This window comes from Acanthisitta chloris, unplaced genomic scaffold (genome assembly GCF_000695815.1).
Source record: "Acanthisitta chloris isolate BGI_N310 unplaced genomic scaffold, ASM69581v1 scaffold7028, whole genome shotgun sequence".
NCBI lineage: Eukaryota > Metazoa > Chordata > Aves > Passeriformes > Acanthisittidae > Acanthisitta > Acanthisitta chloris.
In genome coordinates, this window is record NW_008687660.1 from 26,438 (window position 1) to 44,568 (window position 18,131).

General features: G+C 36.0%; 1 protein-coding gene across 1 annotated transcript in view; it reads left to right on the forward strand.

Annotated features, from left to right (window-relative positions):
* The window catches only part of NAALADL2 (N-acetylated alpha-linked acidic dipeptidase-like 2), a gene marked incomplete at its 5' end in the record, with an annotated part of 192,889 nt that overhangs the window by 17,577 nt on the left and 157,181 nt on the right, over window positions 1-18,131 (forward strand). Inside the window, one exon of the mRNA XM_009080703.1 lies at window positions 4,149-4,268. Coding sequence (XP_009078951.1) covers window positions 4,149-4,268 — 120 coding nt within the window. The remainder of the gene's footprint in view (window positions 1-4,148; window positions 4,269-18,131) is intronic.

The following is an 18,131-nucleotide window of genomic DNA, read 5'->3' on the forward strand; positions in this document are numbered from 1 at the left end:
ATCTTCAGGATCCCAGCTGCCACCTGCTTCATACAGTTAGTCATACTTCTCCTTTTCAAGACTTGCTTTACTCTTTGTCATCTGTGACTGAAGTGTGCTGTCTTGTTCTGTTCCATTTGGAGACAAATAGAAGGAATTGGGGAAAAAATCCTTAACTGTCTTGATTGTGGCATTTTCAGAGTGTTTGTCTTTTTTTTTTGGGGGGGATTTTTCTAGAATTTTTAAGACAGAATGTTTACAAGTCATTGAGCATCATCTTGGGACTTAGAAACTAATAATAAGTCTAACATAAAATAATTACTTTCCCTAAAAATGTTTGGTTTATTACCTACCCCTACTTCATTTCATGCATGAGGGAATACTACTGAACTCCATAATGCACATCACAATTTGTTCCTAAATAGTCATATCTTTCAAACAGCATAGCATGAAACAATTCAAGGAGTAAGTACCTAATTCAGACGGATAAAACAACTCATTCTTTAGCAGTTTCCCAGTTTGAGGGTAAGAGGATTTACTGTTGCATATCTAAACCAAGTAGACAAGTGCTCTTTTTCAGAACCTGATAAAAGGATGAGTTGTCTTTTGTTTTTGAACAGAATTATGCTACCATAGGAAAGCACTTTATCAAAATATGGGTAGTTTGGGCTGGTGTAGTCTGCTTTTTTAGAAGCTATCATGTGTAAGATGAGAATTATGTCATATTATAAGTATTTCTTTAAAAAAGTAAAGAAAAAATAATAGGAAATGTGACCTTCATTTTTTGAGGCATTAGGAATGTTGTGACTAAAATAGACCTTCGTGGAGCATAAATGGTCTGTCAATTTCCAAGTGGATTACTGAGAAGATTCAATAGAATTCTTCACCATTATTTTGAAGATATTTTTTTCAACATTTTATTTAATGCTAGAAGTAAGGAGTCCAATTAGTTGAGCCCCAGCCTATTTAATAAAAACAAAACTGACTACTCTGAGCTAGTGTGGCTGTACTGTATTTGATGGGATTTTGTTATTAAGTAGCACAAAATATTTTGCTTTTATTACAAATTCTACTAAACTAAAGGAATAATTTTTAAAACTGTTTTCATAACTTCTTGTGTACCTGTCAGTTTCTGAGTTGTATTGCCAAGATGTTACAGCTTTGTTCTAAACTCTCCAGTGGGTTATTGACTTCTTTTAGCCAGGGAATTATTTCCATTTTTATTTTTGCAATTTTAGATGAAGTTAGATCTAAGATTACCTGGACAATCCCCTGGCTTTTTGGCTATGCATGATGTTGCCAGACTGTGATCACCTACTTTGGTAGACATTTGCAATGTTTTTACCCACGGTTCCCCAAAAGATGAAATCAGAGGTCAAAGATTTGTGATGAGAACTACTTCAAAGTTACAGTGAAATATATGTGTCAAGTAACCCTAAAGCTGGAGAATTACAGGATGTTTAGGTCATACTTATTTTCAGGCAAATACAAAATAAAACCTTCTCATATATTGAGTTTTGACATATCTGTCCTTCATGTGGAAGATGTGTGATAGAAGCACATGTAGCTCTGTTATATTATATCCAACTGCTCATTCATTAGATAATGAATTCTTACATGTGCTCTCAATATATGAATGTATTCAAGAACTTTGGTATTGATGCTTACTTTATAACATTTGAAGCACAGAACATCATTTGCAGAGTGTTTGGAGCAGCAGGGAGTCAAGTTCTGGTTCTCACATAATTAAAAAATGAGCTGTGCTTTTGCAGGGCCTTTTATTCTGCCTCTCTCTTGTTGAGCTCATATGTTGCCTGGAAAAGACCAGTGAGCAGTTCTTGAAGAGGCAGTTTGCATCCATAAATTAACAAAGAACATCCAAGGGCAGTCGCTAAATGCATTAATAATTGTGCAAACATGTAGTTTTGTTGTTTACAGAGTGGTGGATAGCACTCTGGAGAAGCAGCTAGCAAAAGTGATGTGCAGAGAAGCAGCACATGAATGTAGATGGGCAGGGATCTCATTTTCACACAGGCATACAGGAGAAGCAAATGGCTTGATACTTTATTATGTTGTATCTTTGTGTATTGATTTTGCCTCAGGAAAATTCTGTGTAGTTTCTTTCATACCAATGATGAAAGCTCTGATTTTTGCTTTGGTAGGCTAAGTGGGAAGGGCATTGGGTCCAAAGGAATTAGATAGAAGTATGTCTAGAAATCAACCTAGATATAACCTCCCATAACTTCCAAAGCCATAAAACGTCTGACATGCTAGTAATTATTGCACTAAAGTATATCTATTGACACATCTGTAGGTACAAATTATAATAAAGATGATATCTACAGAATGAAATAAAAACTGTGTGACCTTAAGGAAGTACCCTAGTTCATAGCCTTTCCTCACCTGAGTTTAACTCTATAACCGGAGCCGTTAGATTAGGTAAAATACAAAATACCTTCCACCTGCATAAAATCTTTTTGACTTGATTTTATCCTACTTTTCAAATACAATGGTCATGGAGGAAAATATTTATATTGGATTTCAGCCTGTAGTCAGCACTTGAACTTTCTTACTGAATAGTTTTCAAGTACTTTAGATATCAGAACCCCCATATATTTCAGAAGAAATAGTATGAAGTGCAAGATTTTCTGTTCTTCCATTTCAGTATTTCATGTTAAACCTGATGCTTGCTTGTTCCAAAGTGTCTTATAACTCTGGCTTGCCAAATACTTGCTTTATACAGCACTGAGGACAGACTTGGAAACTTGTTATCTTAAAAGTTTAGAAGAATACATTTAATAACACGGGAAGGTTGGCAATATTTTTGTATGATTTCAACTTAAATGTCGAGATGCAAACTCAGACAAAATATTCAGAAGGAAGGTTGGCAATATTTTTGTATGGTTTCAACTTAAATGTCAAGATGCAAACTCAGACAAAATATTCAGATATGGTTTTATAAGGGTAAATACTTTCCCAAAATATCATTGTTCAGGAATCTAGTAAAATTTCACACATCCTACAGATCCAGAACAACTGTTGCTAGATTGAAGCAGTGTGTGTGGAGATACCCAAAACCAGGACTGTTGCCTTCAGCAATGAATCCATACTTAATTTACCAAACTATACTGAAAGACAAACTTTTCCATCTTGTACTGCTCATCTTATTTCAATTTTGAAAGACTCATGTAATATTCTTGTGCCATTTTGGACTTGTGTTTTATGTGAACATTGTGTAGGGATTTAGAGGTTCCAGAATGACCTCGTCAGTGTCCTGAGAGCATCATAACATCCTAAAATAGTAATGTACGAGACTGATTATCCTCATGTTTTTTCTTCACCAGGATTTATTGCTATAAATATCTGAGGAAAATGCCCTCGGTCATTCTTGAATGATATATCTTTAAAAAAAATCCTTGAAAATGTGTCTTGAAATATTTTTTCAGCACTGCCAGTGCTTGATATCTAATAATAACTTAGAACTATACTATATTTTCTTGCATTTTCTTCCTCTCTGAAGAGCTGAGGATCTTCATGCTCTAAACATTTTTAGTTAGAAATGACTCTAGAAAAGTTTACATGTCAGAGCATAGTCTGTTATCAGTATGGTTATCTGAGTATAATGTTTGGTTAACTGATGGATTATAAAAAATTACTTCAGTAGATAGATAAGGCTGCTCAGGAGACATGTGAGACCACATAATAAAACTGTATATTGGTGAAATTTGTATTACCTGTGTATTTTCATAAGTGATCAGTATAATCACTCACTCATTTCCTGAAATGCTTTACAAGACTCTGATTCCTTTTAAGAAAATAAACAGAAGTGAGTTAGTATATTTTGTGTGGTTTTAAATAAATTCCTGTGGCTAACGGGGTAAAATTCTCATCAGAAACAATATCACTTATAACCACTGGGGGGGAAAATAATAAAAAAGATTTTACCACAGCTGATGAATTGTGAATTAAAGCTGCAAAAGAATTATCTGTCAGATTGAACTCTCAAGCTCTTTGCTATTACCAGTATTGCTGATTAGAACTGGGGTTAAGGTAATTGCAGGACTCTGCTCAAGTGCTTGTACTTATGCAAACAATTTGTTTCTGTGGAAGGAGTGTCCTCAATGATGTATTGTTGTAGGTATAGCCTGAACTTTGTCTTCTTGTTGCAGGCAGAGCTTGTTGATGTACAGTATGGGACCATGGAAGACCTGATCCGGATTCAAGCCATTACAAACGTGACCAAAAAAATTGCACTTTTGAAGCTAGGACAATCACCTTTGCTTTATAAGGTTAGTCAAAAGCTAGTTACACATTTGCAGAATTATTCATTTGTTGGGTGAGGTTGTTGTTTTTTTCAGTTTCAAAATTCCAAAACAAAGTCTTTCCTATTCTATCCCAATAAGTCAGGACTTACTGGCATTCACATTCTTCCTTAATACTCACCACTTTGCTCTGCAGTGCTCTTTATGCATTACAGTTATTTATTTTGTTGCATATCTTGCAATGCCCCATATTTTCTCTGGGTGTACTATAAGCCTCTTGACAAGTAAAGAAAACCCTGAAAGAAATAATAAAGCATACGGGAAGAAAAAGGCAACTGAGATCAAGAATAGTTGGATCTGTGTCTGCTAAAAATGTACCTAGAACACTACACTGAAATCTTTTGTTTCTGCATAATTGCACATAGTACTTAGTTTAGGGGCTGTAGTTTGAGCACACTGTGAGAGAAGGCAAAGCACAGTCTGTGCTTACCTGGCCTCAGGCTTCTGTGGGTCTTTCCAGCCCTCCTGGGCTGTGTCCAACATCCAGCACTTGGATGTGTTGCTGCCAGCTCTGGGATTATGAGGTAACCACCAACAGCATACACTATAGGAGGACTGACACTATTTACATATTTGTTTAAGAAATGACATTGTAACTCATTTGCTGTGCAGAGAATTTGCCTTTGCCTCCATGGTTTTCTTTTCCTTCCTCCTTGTTTGGTTGTGATTGTATGTGGGGAGGGATGTACATGGTGCATGTGTGTCTGTCTTCTCCTCTAGCTCCAGCACTGGCAGAGAGCACAGAGCAGGAGCTCAGTAATCCATTTGTACATTAAAGATAATGGACTCAACATATAAACCACATTTAAACTCTAAATGTCCAGTAACTGCCTTCTGTTGCAAATATTTTATAAACAAAAATGCTGGTTTGACTTTCAGAAAATACAGGAAATATACTAGCACAATAAATACTTAAACAATTCATTCCCAATTCACAAAAGCAATTATAAAAAAACAGTGACTCCAGATCTTGCAATTAAACAAATCAGGATCTGCTCTGTTGGCCATTGAAAGTACAGTTGGGACTACAATACAGGTTCAGAAAATAACCACTTAACATTTTTTCTATAGGAAAAAGATTTGTCTTAATAAAAATGCCATTTTCAACTGAGTAGCTCTAGCTGTTTATTTAAATTATTTAGATGCAATTTAATTACCCCCATGAAAGGTCAGTTGTCATTGCTGGAACTTGGCTGTTGTGCATCCTTTCCAGCAATAGATCTGATATTGCATTTCACCACTGACAAAACCAATGAAATGGCAATTAGGGCCCATGAAGTAGGGATTTGATAAAGATGTAAAGTTTGCTGTAATGGCACTGTCTGCGAGATGGACTTTTTACCAATTTGTGTTCCTGTGAGCACTCCCTATGTCTAAATTAGCAAGTCGAGCAGCCTGAGGGAGTAGGGAAAAGCAAGTGGTGCTGAGGACAAGGCTCATCTCAAGAGCTTTTAGTGGGGATTGGCTGTAGCCTGGCCCAAATGGGAGCTATTTAGTGGCTGAGGTGCTTTAGCTACATTTCTGGTGTGCATCTGCTGCTCCAAAAGAATCCATTTTGCATGTTCAGTCTATTATACAGGGTGAACCAAAGTGTGGTGTGATGAGGAGACTGATTGTGAATGCATACTCAGGATCTGAGCTAAAATTACAACTCCCCAAACGTATTTTGTGTTCTCACTCAGGTAGGAAGTTTGCCCCTGGTTTTTGAGACTATAAACTAGCCTCTTTCTTAGAATATAATTTGTGTCTCTTTGGCAGTGAAATAATTGTAAGCTTTTCTTTTGTCATAAGTATGAGAAAAGATGTAGAAAGATTATCAGAAATAGATTCTTCTTCCACAAGGAGTACTTGAAGTGAATGATTGCCTTAAACAGCAAGTCCTACTGGTTTAAATGGGCCCAGTATCACTACTGAATCCACATTTTGTATCTTTTTCCCCTTAATGCTTATGTTTCTGTACTTGCTCAGTCTCACATTTCTGTTTCAGCAGATACTTCCCACTGCCTATATTTTCCTTATCTCTGTCTTCCATGTGCTTGGTTTTACATCACATTAAAATGGAACACTGGTTCATAACAGAGCTGTGGCTATATATATGTATTTATTTACTGGTTTTCTTTTTAATTTCTAGATTTCACTTGTATTTTTCATACTTTAATGTTCTTTATTTTCTCATTGTTATTACTTTATATTATACAAATATCTCACTCTGGATTTGAGTCTTATTTTTATAGACTCTGCATCAAGGTTTCATTTTCTTAAGAGTTTCTAATCGTGTCTCTTTTTCAGCTTGCATTTTCTCTTGCCATGGGTATGCATTTTGTCTCTCTCTCCATCACCAAGTGCTGTTTTTCATGTGTGTTCTCTTTTTTCCCCCATTTGTGTTTTTAATGTGTGGGGTGTTTTAATCTTGACCGTTCTTTCTTTTCATACCGAGTCCATTGGAAAAAACCTGAAAGAAATAATAAACTGCTGCTGGCAGAAAAATCACTATGAAAACTGAACAACATTTCTTTAGTCTTTACATCACATTAACAGAAAAGATGTGCTGGTGAAAAAGAGCTTCATGTGCAATGGGATCATTTATAGAAATGAGCCCAAGTGGTGGAAATTTGGATATTTAAAAAAAATAATTGCATTACTGACAATACTTTTAGTTAGGTTTCTTTATGGGGATTGGATAGGGTATAAATTTGGGGGAGGATGAAGGTTGAAAATAATTTGGAGCTTCTACTTTCAGCCTTTCAGGCTGGGCCTATGTCTCATATCTTCAGACATGCTGAAAGCAACAGACAGGGTTCAGAGCTTGGAGTAACTTGGAAGTGCAATATACAGCGAATTTGGAGTATGCAGAGAAGCCTGAAGTTAATGTGCTGTTAGAATATGCAGTTTAGTCCTTAACATGAGTAATCCTGATTAAATTTGGCAAGGTTCATAAATTTAAGCTGCTTTATGAGGACAAGATTTGTAGAAATCTGACCTGATGTTATTTTTGTAACTGGATATGATTTTTCAGATTTCATTGGGAGGGTTGTGTTTCTATTCCACTGGAACAGAACATAGAATCTGATCAGGGCAAGAGGGGCAGCAGCTATGGCAGTGGGCACATGTCCAGAGCTCTGGCAGAGCCACACCAACACATCTTGATCCCTTAAACTGTACCTATTCAAAGAAAAAACATGTTACTACAGCCAAATCATAAGTTACAGCTATAAAGAGAAAGAACACGGACCCTACCTTTATAGCAGGGTATCAGCAAGAGCATTGTATTAATATATATTTATAAATCAGAGTGGAACAGAGGTTCAGGAAAGGGGTTTTACCTTTGTTAGGGCACTGCTAAGATCAGTTAGGGAGCAAGACTCTAGTCTATTCTAAAAATAATATAAAAAGGGGGAGAAAAGAATGGTAGAAATGCTTCAAGGGTTGGAGAAATTTTGAGTATGACAAAGACAGAATAATTTTCAAATGCAACTGAAAGGTTTAGGAATTTACTACTCCCAGCACCTGGATTGACAATTTCCTCAGCAACACGAACTGAGCCAGCGGACTGAGCAGTGAAGCACACAGGGAGAACTCGTATGACATGTTAACTTGGCATAGCCATGGTGCTAGTCATTTTGGTCTTGTTAGCCAGAATGATTCACAATGCTGAAAAACTGTCAGAAGGAAAAAAATTAAACTGCTATGACAACTCCCAAAGCGATCTTGTGACTAGTCTGAGACACTTTTAAGAGCTGGACTGTTTCTGAATAAAGAGGGGACTGGATTAAGAAAGAAAAGAGACTTTCTTAAGGAGGGAGCTGAAATGAGACAAATGTAGAACAGAAGTGAAGCTCAACTTGTGGAGTGAACTGCCATAAAAAAGGTAGAACACTTGCTTCCTCACACCTTGAGATTGAAAGTGACTGTCTCCCAGTGTTCTGGCTAGAAGGAAAATTTGTGTTTTGGTGGAACTCAGGTTATTGGGATCACTGGTGAGGTTGAGTAGCCAGTCATGGGAGGTCAGAGCAGACTCCTGATGTCCTTGAACCAAAAGGATCTATAAATGTGGGGAAAGATGATGAAGTTTATCACTAGGGATAAAGCAAATCACTAGTGATGTAGTACACCTTCTTGAGAAAGAACAACTTGACTTGCCCACTGTGTTTGTAGAGAATGTATTCTAATAATATAAAATGTGTGGTGACAGAAGGACTGAAACCACCTCACTAGCACCCAGCTCCTCTGCCCTAAAGCTCATCTGAATATATGTCACCACTGTGAGCACATAAAAGAAGCCAGAGGAGACTTTTTCAGGGAGAACTGCACAGTGGTTTCATATCCAGCCTCTGGAAATACCATTAACAGATTCATTTTTTGAAAAATGTTGTGAGTCTTGATCATGATTTAATCTTTAGGGGTTGCAATTCACAAAAAAGCCATAATTTTTGTCCTAAATTAACTTTTAATAGAGTAACAAAAGCCCTGAAGGCCAAACCAATTCATCTTTAAAATGTTCACATATTAACATTTTTTCCACATCCATTAAATGAAGATGTTGTTCTGCTGTGTAAATATCTATATTTATTTTAATAATTTACTGCTTTCATAAATATTCATAAAATTGCTTTCTAACTGTCATAAAGTTTAGGGATGTGGATGCTTGGATGTTTATGCAGAGGTTATTGGCAGGCTCTTACGGATAAGGATTTGCTAAATGGAAAATATTAAAGATTCCCAGAATAAAGGCAATTTGCTAAAAGGCTTCAATTTAATAACTGTGTTAGTTTTAAATAAGTTTACTTTGAAAAAAGTAATTTCACTTTCCTACTGTCTATATTGTTTATTTCTTTCCCTCTGGTACTTTTTATGGCTAGCACATATAATTGTGAAGATTACAGATTCTATTGTAAATCTCCATTTAACTAGGACTCTCTTCTTCCAGCCCTTCCTCCCTCCCTATAGATACACAAATGTATGTATGTGTGTATGTGTGTACATATATATATATATATATAAAATGTGTTCATATAAATGTATTTATAAAAACTATATTGAACAAAATGATTCTTAGGGGACATAAACACCTTATATGCATTTCATTATTAAGCACACTAGGGTATTGGTTGGTTTGGTTTTGGTTGGTTTTTCTCTTTTTTGTTGGATGAAATTTTTTCCAAGGATCCTAAAGTCTTTATATGCCCATTTCCCATGTGAGTGCTGTGGGACTTTTAATGATATTATATCCCCTCCTAAAACCCTTCTTGAAAATTCAAGCCATAGATAGAAGTAGTATAAATAAAAGTTATAGAAGTATATAAAACTGTAACTGGAGATCTGGATCTGAAAGGATCATTTAGTAACATCCACTGGAATAGCATCTTGTTTCTCAGGTTTCTCCTAATTTATCATTCTCTTAAAATCTCATCTCAGTTCCCAAAATTCTGAGAGGTCCTCTTGAATAATCCAAGTGGAATTCAGGTTGATGGATTCAAAATGCTGTTGCACAGTTTGATAATCAGGCGGATTATATTTGTATGAAATATGCTAGTTCTGACTTTGCTTTCAAGGAATTGCTTGTTGTTTTGTGGTCTTTTTTCCTTAGCCTTTATCTCCCCTAAATTTATAGGAGATTCTCTCCTTCAAGTTAGTTGCTTTCATTCTTTATCCTTTTTTTTTCTTCCCCCAGAGAGTAGATTTAGTGTACTCATGTTCTTTGCCTTCTCCTTCCTCAAACAGCCTCTCTAATCTCTTAGATATCATACAGCCTAAAGAAGGGTCCCTTTTAATTTCTTCTCTACTTCCTGTGTGAAAAAATCCTACCTAGGTCTTAAAAAAACTTGCTGTACAATAGTCTATACCAAAGAACTGTTTATGTAATTGAGGTTTCACATTCATTAATTCTGTGTTTTGAATGCTTCTTTTAGTCAACTGCTTGACTCTACCTGATTTTGTAGATGGAATGATGCACAAGTTATTTTTCTCTTTAGTGATTACTGACAAATATGTTTGCTTTGAAGAAAGACCATTGGCCTTTCTTCATCAGAAAGTGTATCAGATTTATGAAACTGGTAGACACAGTAATATTCCTCCTGCTTTGGCAGATAACAATACTTTCTTGATTTGTTAATTAGAGAAGCCTGGAGACTGCCTATTCTGTGTTGGGTCAACTCAGAAATACACCCCTAGTTCACTGAGGACATGTAACAGAGTTAAAAAAAAAAAAAGAAAAAGTCTTTATGTACAGATCTATCTCTTAATTCTTCATTCTGAAGTCTTATTTTAAATTTTTATTGGTAATCTTAGTTTAAAGCATAGCTTAAAAAACTTAAAATTGACAGTACTGATTACGATATAATTTTTCCCTCTGTGTGAGCTATTATGGGAAAGAAGGTCAAGAAATCATAATGACTTGAGAAATCTCCAGACAATGACTAAAAAACAGTCTAACACCAGCAGTGGTTTTGTATTCCTGATTGGAACCAAGTCACACGGAGCTCTAGTGTTCAGTTCCTAGAAGGCTGTTACTACCCAGAATAATTTTTAGCTGAGCATGTCAATTTGCTTCCTACTTAATCCAACATTTGAAGGATGATGTACTGTGACCTGTACCACCTAAAAGTGAAACAGTGCCAGAGCACTTATAAATCCAGTCTGTATCTGTCCACATGAGTATGAAATAGTTGACAAAAATTTGCTCTCTCATCCCCTTAGTCAAGTGCACTGCAGTAAATTAAAGAGGGAAATCTCACTCTACTTTTTACAGTATAAATGGGAGAAAGTAATTTGCTCTTGTAAGCAATAAGAATATGTAAAGGGTGAGGCAGGAGAAAAGCAATTGATGTCTGGAAGGAAGCATAATTATAGCACAACTTGTCAATATTCTCAAGTAATTAACATTTTGGTTTCATCAGTAAAAGGACTTCTGGTTATTACTCATTTCCTTTTTGCTTACAAACCCCTGGATTTGTTTGCATGGAAGGAGAAATGTGCTATTAGCAGAGTAAACCAGGGGACATGTACGTTAATGAGCAAAAGTAGATATCGATTATTCTACATTTCTGATGCCACACAGTTTTCCCTGAATGTTTTGAGAAACCACTGCTGTTTTGCAGATTTACTTGCATTCCCAGCTGTAGTTCCTACTCCTGCTTTCTCTTCTGGATTGATAGGGAAATTCCTGAAGTCCTACTGCTGATTCAAACACTGAATTCTGAGCAATTTGCCTCGGTACATAGACCTGTTGTCTTCAGTAACCCTGAATGCTTAATTTTCTCTTGGGAAAATAATTCTAAATATTCATATACTCAATTGGGTGTTTAATTGCACATTCACTACATGTGTTGAATATATCCTTTGAAAAATTAGTCTAGCTCCCTTAATGAATTGCTGTTTCCTGAGGGCAAGGACTGACCAATGTATATGGGAGGTTTCCTTTTAGTGCAATAGGCTTAAATTGAGTGAGACAGTAAGTGGCTTCCATTCAAACATGGATGATGGCTGGCTCATAAAAATTTCATTCTGGGGTCTTCTGAAGCTCTTGTCAGATTTGAGAGGTGTGAAACCCAAGCATAATTTTCTATTTTATCAAGCCCTTAAAAACTGAATGGTAAATGCAATCATCCAATTTACTGTCTGAGTGCTATGTCCTGATAAATGGTGCAAAGTCAAGTGAAATGGCTTTGCTATGAGGCAGTTGTTCTGAAGCAGAGCTGAGCAAAGAAATCCATTGCCTCAATTTGTACCTTGGAGCCCTAAATCCACACAGCTGATCAGCTACTTGTGTGCAGGGCGATGAGGAAGACTTACCACTTTGTTTTTCCATCATAAAATCTAAACCTCTTAAATTTGCTCTTCCTGCAGATGCACTGGTAATACTTCTGCTAGTGGTCTTGGCACTTTTTCTGCTGCTTATATAGGGAATTATAGGCATTTTTTCCTACCCAAGCCTCTAATTGAGCTTGTCCTTCACATTAGTTGAGCTTGGATTTCATGAAAGAGCCATTGACAGATAAATGATCTGGGCCTTTTTCCTGCTCATGTCTTCCCAGCACATACTGTTTGGTTTCAAAAACAGCTGAGAAAGTGAAAAAGAAAATGGTAGATACAGGAGCTCTGAGAAGAAATATGAAAAATATAGAAATTCTTATCCTAATCAAGCAAATCTACCAGACTATTGGTTGTTTGAAAGTGTTAGCCACTGGACTAGGTGAAGCAATGCAACCTATGGCAGTAATGTTCAGAACTGCACACTCAAACAAAGGAGAGGTACAGACCAGTACTGCACATGCTGCTTATTTGATATTTTCTGGAATAGTGACCAGAGGAAAAGGTCATCTTTCTTCAGGCAACAAGTGTTTTATATGTACTCACTTTCATTCTGTAGTGGGTTTAAATTTTATGGCATGTTCTGTAGTAGTTACTGGATTATTATTTTCTAGAAAAATATTCTCTAGCCTTTTTATGCTCTTCTAGGCCTTCTTGTTTCACGGTAATTGCTTTGCAATAATCATTTTATTTACATATCTGTGAACTGATTTGAAAGGTATCAGAAGTCATTACTGTCGAACAAAGTATGTATGTAAAACTTCATTTAAGAGACTATAGAAGTAAAGATTTCTGTTCCTAGAATCACTGTTTCATTGGATAAATCAGGATGGCACAGATTACTCCAATGAAGACTGATTTTCATGCTTTTTGGCTCTTTGTTTTAGTCATCCTTCCTTTAAAATATAGCTAGATTAATACAGGTAAGAAAAGAAATGGTTCAGTAAGCCCAGTGGGTTCTCTGAATAGAAATAGCTTTGAAGCTGGTCCTACGTTTTATGAGCCAGATCCAGACCTTGTTTTGATTTGCATTGGTTCTGCATGGCCTTAGAGACTCATCTGTGAAAACTGGTTCACAAAATCAGCACTTTGTATGAAAATCTGAATTCTGCCCTTTCAAATACAGCTGTAGTTTGCCATGTGATCAGAACTTTGAGTAGAAATCTGGTCTTGCTGAATGCTGATATCCAACTCTGTCATTCACATCCATGGAATGAGAACTTTACGTTCTATGGCCTGTGGAAGGCTTTTATTAGTTTCCCTAGGGTTATTTGAATCCCTCTTTTCAGACCTTCTGTAGCTGGATTTTGTGAAACACAAATGGATAAAACAGAGAACTGTTTGCCCTCATAATTTTGGGTTTTTTTTCAGAGGAGAAGGGGTGGATTTTAGCATTATATTTTTAAATTTTCTCCTTTACATAATGCTGAAGAAGCCATAGAACACCAAAGTCAAAACTGCACTCTTAGCCATTTGGGCCTCAATGCCTGTGTCTGATTTTGAAAAGAAAAACACAAAGTCCATCATTACAAATATAATTGGCACCCTCTTTGCAAGTACAGCAATAACCACTTGGAATATTTTATTTCGATTGCCAAAACATTAAACTAACCTTCTGTGCAGAAGGCAATTCTTCCACAGTGAACATATTTTCACTTAACAGTAGAAGATTGTTCATTTCAATATGAGAACTCAGGAATTTTAATTTCCTCTTTAGGTCTGAGTGAATAATTCACAAACAGCAACACATGCAAGAAAGTTAGACCTATCTTGCTTTCTCTAGTTATAGATTTACATAAATGGCAGTTTACTTTAATTTATATGTTGTCTTACTAAATTCTCATGTTTCTAAGTGGGTTTGATTTTTGAGTTTGGCTTTTGTTTTTTTTTTCTCTGTGCTTTTTTTGTTTGGTTGATTTTAGTATTGACTTTATTCTGAGTAATTTTCTGAATACAAGTAATTCTTCAAATTGGAAGCTGGAGCGGTGATCATTCAAGGGGATTGATTATTTAGATTTTTTTTAAAATGCTTTAATTTGAATGTTTTCTGATACATATAGTCAATCAAGGTTGTTGCAACAAAAGGGTTCCTGATCTTCCTTAAATTCACTGGAGTAGGAAATAAAAGTCATATGATCACATTCACTGAACACTTAAATTTAAAATGTTGGGGGCTACTTTCCTAAATTGACTTAGGATTCCATATAATAACTAGTACCATTTTAGATCAATAATTTCAAATTTCGTATCACTCACACACTTCAGATTACTCCAAAAAAAATCAGGTTCTTCATCTGCTAAAAAACTCTCAAGCAAACCCAAACCCTCACACAGTTGCTGATGATAGCCTTGTAATTGCAAATAATCATAGTGTGTGAATGGGCTGAGATTTGTCAGTGCAGCACGTTTATATCTAGATACAAGTAATATTTTAGACAGAGGACAGAGTGTTTGGGTTTTGTGAAGGTTGGAGGAGTGCCTGCACCAACAGTTGAACCTGGTTTTTATGTTTTTCCACTGTAGGTTATTATGCAGACGTCATGAGAGCTCTTACCATACAGCCTCAGAAGAGACCTTGAGGTGACCTAGAGAGACCTCCCATTCAATAAAATGGAAACATATTTTTCACTTCTAAGTCAGTCTTGGTTTTCGCAGGAGTGGGAATTGACTGTATTGCCTTTTATATCAGTATTCAGTTATATGTGATGGTTTTATGATATAAAATGTCCATTGGGGAACTGACCTGACAACTCATTTCAGTCGGGCCTCCTACTGAAATCTCAGAGGAAATATGATAACATTTAATCCACTAAACCATCTGGCCATGTCCCATTCCTGTCTAGCATATTATACAGTCTAAGAAAAAAGGCAAGTCCAATTCTGCTAGGTAGGCCATCCTTGGAATCCAGATTTAAGAAATCTTTATGACAGATTAGAATTTAATTAGTCCTGAGCATCTGACTGTGTAGACATTACTGTCTCTCAATAACCATGTATGCCATCTTAATTTTGAATTCTCTCCTGGCATTGCAGTTGGTCATGTAAACGTGTGATACACTGGATCTGCTGATTGTAGTATCAGATAAATGTGGAGGCTTACACAGGCTTAATGGGCTCATGCTGTGCCTGGCAGTGTAAATTGTCTGCATGGTAAGGTGCTGTACATGGACCTTAAAACTGAGATACATTTGGAATGTATTAGCCTACTCTTCCTGCCTAAGAACAGTATGTGGCAACAATCCCATTCAAAGCAGTATGTATTTATCTTACTTCTTTAGAAATATATAAGAGGAGTATAAGTATCTTGTTTGCACAGTGCTTCACATTTGATGTTAAGGGAAGCACCTTTAAAAGATGACTTTTGCCCTAACCAAAAGAATGGGGTTGGAAGAGTGATAGTGTGATAAAAATACAAAAATTTTCAATACAGAGTAATTTAGATTTTTTCCTTTTCAGTGTAATGTGATTCATCTGAAAACAGCTAATTAAGAAAGGTTAAGATATTAGTATTTCAAAAAATGCATGTGAAATTAATTTTTAAAATGAATTCTCAATTTAAGTGATAATTTATTCATTTATATTTTTTTGAAAGTAGACCTGACTATGATTAATTTTGATGTGAGTATCATATAGATTCACTGAAAGTTGCAAGGGCAAAGTATAGCGTTGTCATTCATTGTGCTTTGTTTTCATTGAAGGTGAAGTCACTGTAAGGCATACAGAAAATTCAGAAAATGTGATTTGCTTCTGACCTGCCAAAAGTGCAGAATTGTTCAATACTTTGGTGATAGCAGTGGTAACAGGGGAAGAGTAGTTTAAGGTGCCCATTTCTCCCTTTTTCCATTCAACAAGCAAACAGAATAAAAGTTAAAGTACAATATTTAATTTTGGAAAAAAATTACATTGATTGTTAATACAACAAAGTTTATTTCTCAGTAAAGAGATAAGCTTGACACATTGATGTTTCTAACATTCTGCTCCTGCTCCAGAAGAATATAGCAACACCATCTTAAATTTATGCACATTAAAACTCCCTTTATTTAATATAAAGCACATACTTAAACGGTTGTGTATTATGTTTTACAGGAACAATTCCCCTTCAGCCATGCCTGGTGTTTATTCAGGTAAAACTCTCACATGATGATAAGGTCATGGCCATCACATAGTACTGTTATTGTTGAAATGCTGTTCCCATGAACTGTCATGGTGAAATGCACAGACAGTCACTCATCCAGAATGATCAGCTGCTTAGTCTTCTGTCAAGAAGTTCTTATTGACCGGAAAAATCTCTCCTCCTTTTACAGTGAGAACATAACATAAGAAATGTCCTCTGTCAGCCTGATATCCTTACTTGACACAGCTCATGCTTAGGGGAAGAGGATGTGTTACAAAGCAAGTACAAAGTAATTTTTTTTCTCCTGGTATACCTTTCTCCAAAATGGCAATCATAGGTGTCATGACTCCCTGAAGTGGAGAATATGTCTGGGCTGATTTAATTATAATCATGACTATTCCATGAATTTATGTATTCCAGTTCTGAGTCTGTTTATACCTACTTCTGCAATATCCTGTGGTGATGAGTTCCACTATGTAGATACTTCAGATTTCTTGATATAGAAAATATAGACATGCACATTTGGGAAAGCATATGTTAGAAACTCTGCTAATGCTTTACCATTTCTTATTGAAGGAGGGAAGTATATAACGAACTACACAAAATATTCCAGCTTTCAGCATAAATGTGAACAGACCAGAGTAAATGATGCAATTCTGAACAGAACAGCTACATGCCAACTGCTAATCTTCACCCTTTAAGAATCTTAGATATGTTTTTTTCTTGGTCTCAAGATTAGTAGAGTAACAGTAGATTAATGGATTATTCAGTGTAATGAGTTCTTAAAAAATTTGTGCTCCTTAAATAACACTCAAACAAATGTTAAGCTTTTTTTCTGAATTAAGCTAGTCAATATCTCCTGGTCAAGGAGTGTTACATGATTTGTTTTGCTTCTGAAGATGTTTATAAATACTAGGAAAAAAAGATGACTTTAACATTGCAATAACTCTATTCTTTAATTACATTCCAAGAGGAAAAAAACCACAATCTAACAAAAAACAATACCCCTCCAAAAGAGGCCATGTCTTCTAGAAATTTGCAACTATTTTGTTCCAAAAACGTCTTAAATTGTAAGCTTGGACCTTAACATCAGTGACTGTGAGCTGAAATTAATATAAATATTTCTGAGACATACTTCAAAGCCTTAAATTGTTTTCTAATAATCAAAGATTATGGAATGTAAAGAGCTGTGTTAGAGAAGGTTTTTCCTGTCAGTTACCTCCTTAACTCAGTATCTTCATGGAATGCCATGTGAGCAGATCATTCTCTTTAGAAATCTTGTCTGAAAGTATAGTTCAGTAGGTGCTGGCAACACTCAAAAAGTTAAATCGGATTTTAGAACCCTGTCATCCAGCTTTATGTGTTTCAACAGAATGATTTGGCTCTTCAGGGTCTCCTATTGGCATATAGGCTGCTGTTGGAAAGATGGACATTAATTAATTTGTTTCTCTGTTGGTCTAACTTGTGTCTACTTCTGTAATTCTTACGAAATTTTAGAATTTCTTCTACTATTGTGTGCTTTGTCTGGTTTGGGATTATGTGCACATTACATATTTTTCCAGCCCCATACCAGTTCATACACATAGAGTCGTAGCATCATTTAGGTGGGAAAAGGCCTACAAGATCATTGAGTCTAACCATTCCCTCAGCACTGCCAATTCCACTACAAAACCATGTCCACAAGTGCCACATTTACACGTCTTTTAAATCCCTGCAGGGATGAGGACTCCACAGTGTCCCAAGCAGTCTGCTCCAATGCTTTATAACCTTTTTGGTGAAGTGCTTTTTTTCCCTAATATCCAATTTAAACCTCCCCAGATGCAGCTAGAGGCAGTTTCCTCTCATCCTATCACTTACCACTTGAGAGAAGAACCAACACATTAGAGGTTACAAAGCCTGTAGTTTCT